This window comes from Uranotaenia lowii, chromosome 2 (genome assembly GCF_029784155.1).
Source record: "Uranotaenia lowii strain MFRU-FL chromosome 2, ASM2978415v1, whole genome shotgun sequence".
In the NCBI taxonomy this organism is placed as follows: domain Eukaryota; kingdom Metazoa; phylum Arthropoda; class Insecta; order Diptera; family Culicidae; genus Uranotaenia; species Uranotaenia lowii.
The window spans coordinates 306706575-306717218 of NC_073692.1; the positions used below are offsets into that span (position 1 = coordinate 306706575).

The following is a 10644-nucleotide window of genomic DNA, read 5'->3' on the forward strand; positions in this document are numbered from 1 at the left end:
TTTGAATTATGTTCAGGATGGCAGAAACACATTTTCAAAATTGAATACACTTTGATTTTACTCCTTAGACCTAGAAACGATATTTCAAATTGACTTTGCTGATGCTACATACATATTAATCCTGATATTCCGATCAAAATTATACCATACCTTCGGGCAAGCTACATTTTTTTCACGATAATCCAAAGTAACCTTTTTTTTCAGTGTCTCTAAGTCGGTTATGTTTTCATTAAATAACTTTCCCCAAAGACGCAACTCAGGAAATTAACTGCAACGGACAATTCTACCGAAATAGACTTTATCAAAGTGATTATCCCCAATCCCATCTAAGCTTCTCGTTTACCATCCATTGGATAAAATCATTGCCAAGGGCCTAGAAAGGTTCCACGATGAACTAAAAAAAATAACTTCCAACCCGCTGACACCAAGTAGCGTAAATTTTTCCTTCCACTATATTTACCACCTTTGGGCACTTGTTTCATTTCCGGTTAAGCGACCGGGCGCCTTAAGAAAAAAAAACCCGGCCGGCAGTCGACACTTTTCCGTTCGGCCTTTCCGTCAGTTAGCTTTATCTGGATCTGGATATACTATTTTCCCACGCGCGTTTCCTTCCAAGGCCACGCTTTCCCGAGGCCACAAAGCGGAGTCTGTCCGTTCCCTAGACTAGTAAATTAAATCCGCTCGAGTTTCCGGATTTTTTCCTTACTTCACTGTATCAGCCATCAGCTTCCGCCAATGGCTTTCCTCGTGGCATTGTTGACAGAAAAAAAATGAACGGAAAATTTCTAACGCACTAGCACTTCTACCAAAGCCAGGGGAAAGTTTTCTGTGTGTAATTGTTGGAAGAGAGTTTTTCATCAACGCGTGTTGCGCTGACTTTGTTAGAGCCAATTTAACGCTGGACCAGCTAAACGGAGCCAATAGGACTTTTCACACTTCGGAGTGTAAACTAATATAGAGGCAACAAAAGCAAAGTAATACCTCCGGGGTGTGAAAAAAAACTTCAGTTTGCGAATCGACTTTCAATCTATGAGACGAATCAGAATGGGACATGATGCTTTTTTCGGGATTTTAACTCCACAGGAGGCATACGTCCCTGTTAGTTATTAATGTAGTATTTGGCCAGATGAATTCCTATGAGAATTTAAAAATATCTCAAATTAAGAGTTAGTTAACCAATAACTCAGCACAAGATTCTTCTTTTTTCACGATTTTCAAAACGTCACCTTTTTTTAAATCGCAATATTTCCTGACTTAGAAGTAAAAAAAAATCCAAATATTTATTTAATAAATACTCATAAAATCTTTTACGCATCATATCTCACTATCAAAACTGTCGGACCAAAGCTTTTAAGATTTCCTATCAAAAGAATTTATCCTTATTTTCAGTCGATTGCTTAACCCTTCATTTGATGATTTTTTATTTTACTCAAAAATCATTTTAAATAGTTGGAAATGATGTGTACATCAATAAAAAAATTAAAGTAAAATACGATTTTTCATTTTTTTCAATCATTAACTGTTGCAAATTTGTTACTTTATGAAACGAAGGGTTAACTAACTCATTCGTCTTGATTGACAATTTGCCACTATTAGAATATTGAAAGGAATTCAGGAAATTTTTAATCTTCAATTATGTATCATAATTCTAATTCTAATTTTCTTTATTTATAGAGGATTTTAACCATTGCAGTCATTCGTCCTCTGTTTGAATATTTTACATTACATCACATTCATTAGATTTTTCGAAGTAAGTTCGAGCTTATTAAAAATTTTAAAAGTATTTCTTCGTTCGCTGGATTTAAGGCTGCTTCCACGTTGTGTCCAATTTCGCTTCTTTGCCGCTCTGTTGCGTGTTCTCTGCATTCTCCGATGATTATGCATCATAATTTTTTAAGGCCGCCTGAAAGACCAGATAAAAATCTTTCTCTCGAGCTCTGGAGTGTCAGTTTGAGGCTACTTTCTGAAAACCGCTGAACCTCTCTTGTTTTCGAACATCTGTACAGATTTTATTGTGATGAACTCCTTGTACAGTATGTCCCATAAAAAATGCGAAAATTTTTTGGCAGTCTGTTTTGAGCTCTAACCTTCATCTGTCAAATGATGTAAACAATGCAGTAGCAGGGGAAAGTGCTCCTATATACGCCCATCAAGTTAAATGTGTCTAAAGCCGTTCGACGAAATGGCTCACAAAACAAGATATCTAATTGTGGGATATCGCAAGACGATCTTACTTCCGTAGCATAGATATTATATCTACAACATATCAGAATAGTCATCAGAACACCCCTCGTCAGTAAACGATGCGTTACCATCTGTCATCCGTCACTGTCAGGTCACAGGTCAGCAGTTGCGTCTCTCGCGCTTATGCCGTCTCGCTTTATCATCTTCAGTCGAGTTTAAACAGGTTTCCCGAACGCACGCGCGGCGCCCCACTTCGCACGCATCGTCACCGATTTCCGCCTTGACGACTAGCTTACTCGAGGTAAGAACCGAGTTTCCCTGATCGCATACTCTCTAACAGGATCAGGCCACACAATTAGCGCTCCTGCCAGGAGCTGTTACATTGACTAGAAACAGCGGAATTTTAAGAACCAATCGTGGCCGAGAGAAGGTATATTTTTTTCCGCATTCAGCAGCCATTTTTTTTCTATGCAACTCCACGCGCAAGCTATGCAGCTTTTGCAAAGTAGTGAAATATGCAGTTATCATTTATGGTTAATTTTTAAATTGTGTAAACTCGCTGTTCTATATTTATGGGCGTACGTCTTCGAATCACATTAAACAATAATAAAATCCAGTTCGATCAGATAATTTATTTGCTTGTTGTTGAATTATAGAGACTTTAAAATCAGCTAATTTGGATCGATCCAAATAAATGATAAAATTAAGTTCCAAATGACAGATGTTCCTGAGTTTAAAATGCTGACCACATATTTCAGCAGGGTGGAATATCTTTTGATGTCTATCATATTCAAACTAAGAGTTTTCGTGCCTCATGAATGGGAGACTGATTGTTTTCTTTGATAAGCACCGGTGATACACTTTTCAAAGTTCTATTGCTTATGGAGTTCCTTTGAATATTATCTGTTGAAGTGTCTCCATCGACACAAACCATACTTCTGTGCTTAAATTGAAAATGAGCTTAATGATGGTATGAGCTGTTGGGCGCGACGAAGACCTCCGCCTATTAGAACATGAAAATTTTGAATGATGGTGCGATGCAGACTTCCACCTGATATAACGCGAAATTTTCAGATTTGGCACGATGCAGACTTCCGTCTGAGAAAATTTGCCTTATTGATTCAGACTAGTGGCGCGATGCAAACTTTCGCCTGATATAATGCAAATCTGAGCGATGGCGCAATGCAGACTTCCACCTGATATAATGCGATATTTTCAGAGATGACGCGATGCAGATTTTCGCTTGAGAAAATAAGCTCAATTGATTCAGACAAGTGGCGCGATGCAGACTTCCGCCTGATATAATGCAAATCTTGAGCGATGGCGCAATGCAGACTTCCGCCTGACATAACGTAAAATTTTGAGTGATGGCGCGATACAGACTTCCGCCTGATATGATGCGTAATTTTCAGAGATGGCGCGATGCAGACTTCCACCTGAGAAAATAAGCTCAATTGATTCAGACTAGTGGCGCGATGCAGACTTCCGCCTGATAAAACGTAAAATTTCGAGTGATGGCGCGCCTGAGAAAATCAGCCTTAACCTGTCAGAACAAGAATGTTTCAAAGTTGGCGGATGTAGACTTCCGCCTTAAGTTGATTTAGGTTATCTGGCATGAAGCTGGTACGAAGCACGCTTCCGCCTACGAAAGGAATTTGTCTAAGTTTTAATTTGGGATAGAGTTAACAGGACGAATAAGTTTTGAATGATAAAATTTGCATAGTTGATTTAGCTTTGCTCAGGCGACTATTTTTTCTCTGCAGGTAGGATTACATCTTTACAAGACATGCCTTGGTGCACACTGCGTGCTAGAAAATGTTTATTTTGTCCGATAAATTCGACATGTATGATGCTGCCTTAGAACGATCTAGCTATATCAAAAAAGGCTATTCCTGACTTAAAACCGTAAAAAAATCCCTTGTTTCCCTTGAAGTCATTTTTTTTATCAGCACCATTAGCGAGTTCTGTGATATTCCAGTCGACCGGTCCACATTAAGAATAAATTAATCCAAAGATCAATTTAAAATTTCTTCGCTCAGATAACCTCATAAATAATGTCAAATTGTCCTGTGAGACTAAGAATTACTCTCCGATGAAACTTTTACTGGTAATGGAACGGAACATGCATTTATTTCTGTACAGCCTCAGAGAACTTTTGATACGGTTACACCTACGGTTTTGATCGGTTGCGATTCGGAGCGGTGAACGATTTGTTGTTTACCTAATTGGTCATTTGGCACAAAACTCGTTTTTATTTTTCTTTCCCTCCTGCAGTGTGGGGAGGGTCTACGAACTGCCATAACAACATTATTCGTAACCAAATCATATAGCATTTTACATATGGCTCTATTTGCTTGATAAGTTTTAGGAACTTTCCTTCTTCCCATTTCTTCTCTGGAAGAAGGAGAGGTCTTGGATCTTAAAAATACCCTTTCCTGTGAAATGTGGTTTCATTTGCTTGAAAATTTTTAAAAACCATGCAATAAAACCTTCCCAATTCTCAGCCCTGTTCTGTATGGAATATTACCTTTAAAAAAATAGAAATATGGTTCGTGCTCGATTGCGTTGGATAAGTTCTCTTTTTTCTCTCTCTTATTCCCCACTGGAAGGATAAAATGGTTTTTTTAAACCATAGAACCATTTTTTGTACCCTTATACTCTCCTTTGTAAAATTTGGTTGAATTTATTTGATGAGCTCTTGAATTTATCAAAACAAACGCATGATACCTTTTTTGTTTTTCCTATCGCGTGAGAGGGACAGAATCATCTTAGAAATATTTCTTGTATTTAAATACTCTTCCCAATTTGTTAAAATCTGCTAGAAATAGCACATTAATTTAAAAAAAATGTATGAAAGCTCCCCTTCCCCCTTACTATCGAATCAGTGGAAGGAGAAATAAGCCTTAAACTATCATAGAAAAATATATTCTACTCAAATACCCGTTGCTATTTAATTTGAATAATAAGTTCTAGCGTGGTCCAAAAGTATTGTATGAAAACCTAACTCTTTTTTCTCCTTTTCCCGTTGAAAAGAGGGAGGGGCCTTGAAACATAAAAAAAACATTTCTCGTACTTGAATAAACTTTGATGATGAATTTGATTTATTTTATAGATAAGTTCTCGAGTAATGCATACAAGAGAGACCCTCTCCCCCCTTCTTATCCACCCAGTGGAAGGACAGATATGTTTCAAACATCGTAGAAGCTTGGCTCATTGTCTTATGCCTTCCAATGTGAAATTTGGATTCATTTAGGTGATTAGTTATCGCATAATGCATTAAATTATATTATTTAACCCCCCCCCCCTTTGTATGTCCCCAATTGAAGAGAGTAGATATCGTTTCTCGAACCATAATAACCACCCAAATTTGGCTCCATTTTCCAGATAAGTTATCGAATTTTTCAAATAATTGTATGGGAAGCCCCTTCCCCTTTTCTATCTCCACACTGGAGGAAGAGAGGAGTCTCAAACCATCTTTAAAATATTCTTCCTACCCATATACCCAAGCATGAAAAATTTGGTTCAGCTTGCTCGAATTGTGCTGAAAATTGTATGGGAGCCCCCTCCCCGCTTACTAAAACCTTTTGGAAAAAGGGAGCGGTACCAAACCATCATAGAACCATTCCTAGTAGAAAAATACCCTCCCATGCCACGTATTGATACCATTTGCTTGATACCATTTGTCTTTTGTTTGCGAGACCCCCTTCCTCCTTCCCGTTAGGGGGAGGGATCTCAAACCATAATAAAAACCTTCCCCGGCTTCCAATTCTCCCACCTGCCAAGTTTCACGTTAATCGGTTCAGTAGTTTCCGAGTCTATAGGGAACAGACAGACAGACAGAAATCCATTTTTATATATAAAGATAAGAGCTTTCATTAATGAAAATTGGAAGCGTCTATCATTTCAATATATCAAAAATTTTGTTAAAACCTATTTGTCAATATCATTACGTCAAAAAGCTTACGTTTATCAATTTTTAACAAAAATCAATCGAAGTTGGTTTAATTTTGTATGGGAGCTCCCCTCCCTCTTGAATAATTGAAGAGTTTGGAAGTGTTTTTAAAACCATTCTCGGTCTTGAAAACGGCTAAACACAAAACTTCACGTTGATCAGTTCAGTAGTTTCCGTAAATTGTTTGAAATTTGTCATATTTCTGTTAATTTTGTATTGGAGCCCCCTCTTTACGGATTTGGAGCGGTTTGAAAGTAGTATCAAAAACATTCTCAGTTTCGAAAACGGCTACACACCCAAGTTCACGTGGATCAGTTCAGTAGCCTCCGAAAATTGTATGAATTTTGTCAAATTCCTGTTAATTTGGTATGGGAGCCCCCTCTTTTTGGATTCGAAGAGGTTAGAAAGCATAACAAAAACCATCCCTGGTCTTGAAAACGGCTGCACACCAAATTTCATATTGATCAGTTCAGTAGTTTCTGCAAATTGTTCAAATTGTGTCATATTTTTATTAATTTTGTATGGGAGCCCCAAACCTCCCCCCCGCCCCCCCCTAAAGTCGGAGCGCTGTGAAAGTATTTTAGAAATAATCTCCGACCCAAAAAACCGAATTTCACAATGGTCGATTCAGTGGTTTTCGAGTCTATAGGAAACAGACAAACAGACAGACAAACATTCATTTTTATAGATAAACCGATTCGCATGCCTACACTCATCCGAAAAGAAAACGTTAAATTCACCTGGATTTTCACGTAGGCGCTCATTACGTGAATTTTTGCTCGACTTACGTGAATCACTTATAAGCTAATACAAACTCGCATGATCCTTACGTGAAATTCACATAACCGTTTGCTGTCACAACCAAGGTCACATTTGATTCACGTGAAAATCCAGTGATCCACAAAGTACAAAGAGGTTTGGTGCATTCTATGTGACGTTCACGTAGCTGTGAATAGCTTATTCACGTAGATCTAAGCGAAAGAATACAGTACTCAATATGGCCTCCATCCAATCGTTTGTGATGGTTGTTACAGAAATTACGTGGTGATGGAGAAGCTGATTTTCCGTAAGTAATTAAAATTTTGTTGTGTGGTTGTTTTAATCATCTTTTCATTTTCAAACAGGATTTGGAATTAGGTAGCTTGTACGCAAAGGCAAGGCTAACAAGAGACATCAAAAGGAAATCTCCCGGCGATATTGATGTTAATGAAAATAAGTGAAATGTAGTGCTGTGTGAATTTTAAAAAGTTAGTGTGTTATGTTTTTAAATTGGTCAAAATAATAAAATGCCTCTGCTAATTCGAAACAATTTTATTTTTATACTGAAAAGAAACTCACTACCTTCATATTTTAATAAAATCTACGTGAATCGCATGTAGCAGAACGAATACCTTTCCACATCCGCTGTACGTTATTTTCACATACAACTCATATGAAAATTACGTGAATTCTGCTTGCTGTGCGAGCTCTGTTTGCTATACTTGAAATTCACGTAGGTTCCACGTGATTTTCATGGTGGCAAAAATCCATGTACATTTTCACGTAGCGTTCATGTGAAAAGTTTTTTCGGTGTACTGAATATTCTAAAAATAATTTCATTTGATTCTTTGGGTCATTTCGGAGGGGTAGTGCTACAAACACCGTTACAAGAGAATTTTATATAATAGATGTTAAATATTGTTTTTATGAAGCGCTGCTGTGCTCTAGCGGATAGACTGGCGCAAATCTAGTAACTCTAGCGTACTGGGTTCGATTTCCGGTATCGGCAAGAAAACCTTTGGGTTCGAATCCCATAAGTTTCCAAAAGGTAAGATGCGTTTTCAATGTTAAACTAAATAAATATAATAATTATTTCAGAGAGAATGCATTTGGAGTCAATCTGAAGAGACTATTGCAAGCCATCAATTGTAGTTTTCTGAGGGCTGGATGCCTTCCCTCGACGAACCATCGGCCGCGAAAGCCCTAGAAGCAATTCGAAAGCCAAGTCACACACACTTAAGCAGGACCTTGCTACCGATGGGGGAACCATACATACATACACACATACATACATGTTGAATACTGTTTTTATTTCAGGAATTAAACACATAAATTAAAATCCATAAAAATCGATCCCTATCGTACGAAAGTGACAGTTATGTTTTACAAAATATTGCATCTGAAGAGATATGATTAAACTCGCTCGAAACATCACGTGAGCAATGACTTTCCGAGCCTACGAGACCGATTGCTTACTTTGTGTTGTTGTACAAACAAGAGGTGATGATCTCTTAACTGGCGAGTTTTAAAGCAATTTCCTATCCATTATATCAGGATATTTTTTCAACCCTGCATTGTTTATTTCACTGTAATTCGAAATATGGAACCTTAAATCAAACTACAAACGTTGCACTTTTTCTCTTTATTCAAAGAAACTAACAATCACATGTTTTGATGATTAATCAAACCATCGATGCAAGCAACAAATTCCTGGCTCTTCCTTCCGGAGTAGCGGTCACTACATTGTCGATCAACTCGTTAGGATCACAGCAGTAGCTGTAGCCTCGCGCGTGATTGGCATAATCAGCATGGCCCCAGCCGGTCTCAGCGCAAATATCAGTACAGATGAATTCCATCGGATGAATGCTGGTTTCGAATGGATTATTCGAAGTAACGAAGGCAATTGCGGCGTCCAGTTTTGGTGATTTGATGATCTTCCAGAGCCATCGAGGAGCTTCCAACCCTCCGTCCTCTAAAGAAATTGGAATATCTCGTCCGTCTTCGTGGGGCAAATGAAGAACCCCATCAGTTCCCTGGATGATAATCAGATCTTCATGGAGACTAGCTGCCGTATCGCGTGTAACCCGTTCAATTCGAGCCCAGTTTCCGTTGTTGACCACTTGCCATTTGGGAACGGCATTGGTGAAGAAATAGGTCGTGAATTGCCAGCTTCGATAGATTCCGTCCGCATCGGGAGACATGTGACCACGAGCCATGAAAGAGTTAGGAAACACAAATCGAGCAGCTTGCTCAGCAGACCCCAGCAGATGAGTCAATCTTTCCAGCTGTGATGCCTGGGTGTAAGACGTGGCAGGCCTCACATGGGATGGCATACCTGCAACCTTCCATGCTGGTCGACTGGACTCAACCATTGATCCTCGAACGGCTGCCCCCGGAAGAATGTGTCTGGTCCACAGCAAAGCTGCTCGAACCATATCGAAACATGAGTGGATGTACGGAATAAATCCATAAACCTGGGAGTTGAATCCAAGATACAGTAACGTTCCTCGTCCACCGCACGATTGACCAGTGTTTATGGTATCACCAGTGATCTGATTGCGGCACTGTAACTCTTGAGAAGTCACTTGGACCGAATCCTCAACCAGGAAAGTAGTTGAATCGATGCACCTTTTATGGCTGGTTACTGCATTGGTTGCTACGAGAACGTTATTACTTCCGGAACAAACCAATGCCGTTACTTCCTGAGTTGAGTTCCAGATCAGTGCTGGGCCATCTGGAGCCCACAGGTGGGCCTGGCCATTCTCAACTCGTACATAAACAGGATCACGAGCAGGGATATCTGTACGTAGAACCACCGTACAGGGGCCTGCCAGACAAACTCCCACAGCGAGTGCAAAGATTAACCAAACTCGTCGCAGATTGACCATTGCGGCTGAACTTTACTAATCGAATAGCAATCAGCTTGTTTTAAGGCTACTTAAAGTAGCCAAAGTATGTTAAGATTGGTAATCTTATCGTCGCACTAGATCATTTTATGGCGGGCCACATATGTAGTCTGCTGAAGGCGTGAAACAATCGTCAGCAATGACGCTTTTTTGCAGACTATTCCTCATCAGGTTATCGGTAGGTGGCTATCGAACGGGTAACGCATGAATTATATACCTCATTATAAACATGTATAAGTTAGTTTTCAGCAGAATTGACTAAGTACAGTTTAGAAGTCCTGGAATGGGCACCTGAAGGCATTTTTAGGGATTGAAAAATACCGTCAACTGGGGCAACATGCAACATTTTTCAACCTCAGTGGCTACTAAAATCTTAATGTTTACAGATAATCATACTTCTGGTACATCAAAAGTTTTAAGGTTGATGAGACACCAAATTGACGTAGTCAGAAAAATTATTGTTTTTACCAGTTATTTTTAAATTAACAAAAACGTGCGTTTTTCACCTTACTAAGAAAAAGGGGTAAGTTGCAACAAACTCTGTAATTGATGAAAAGTCTAATGAAAACGTTTGAAAATTAAACGTTTTGGATGCCTTTTTTTATGAGAATCAAAAACTTTAAAAAACTCTTTCACGATGTTCAAAACTATGTCATCATCAATTTGTTATCATTCAATGAAAACTTTATTACAGTAAATTGAAATAACAATTGAATGAGTGTTCGGTATACAAATGTTGCATCTACCCCTGCTTTTGCATGATGCCCCGTTTGACGGTAACTATTAAACTTAATTTTACCATTTTACACGTATTTAATTACAGTCCATACGCCAATGCTTGCA

The 10644-nt window shown here is 38.7% G+C and overlaps 1 protein-coding gene across 1 annotated transcript; it reads right to left on the reverse strand.

Moving 5' to 3' along the window:
* Positions 1-8505: 8505 nt before the first annotated feature.
* Positions 8506-9789, reverse strand: LOC129748985 (uncharacterized). Its single transcript, XM_055743802.1, has one exon. It carries the CDS (start codon positions 9781-9783, stop codon positions 8578-8580), a length of 1206 nt encoding a protein of 401 aa, XP_055599777.1. The 5' UTR covers positions 9784-9789; the 3' UTR covers positions 8506-8577.
* Between the last annotated feature and the right edge of the window lie 855 nt (positions 9790-10644).

Bases quoted from the DNA above. Each gene is read 5' to 3' on its own strand.
- LOC129748985 (XM_055743802.1), bottom strand. From the start codon at position 9,783: ATGGTCAATCTGCGACGAGTTTGGTTAATCTTTGCACTCGCTGTGGGA.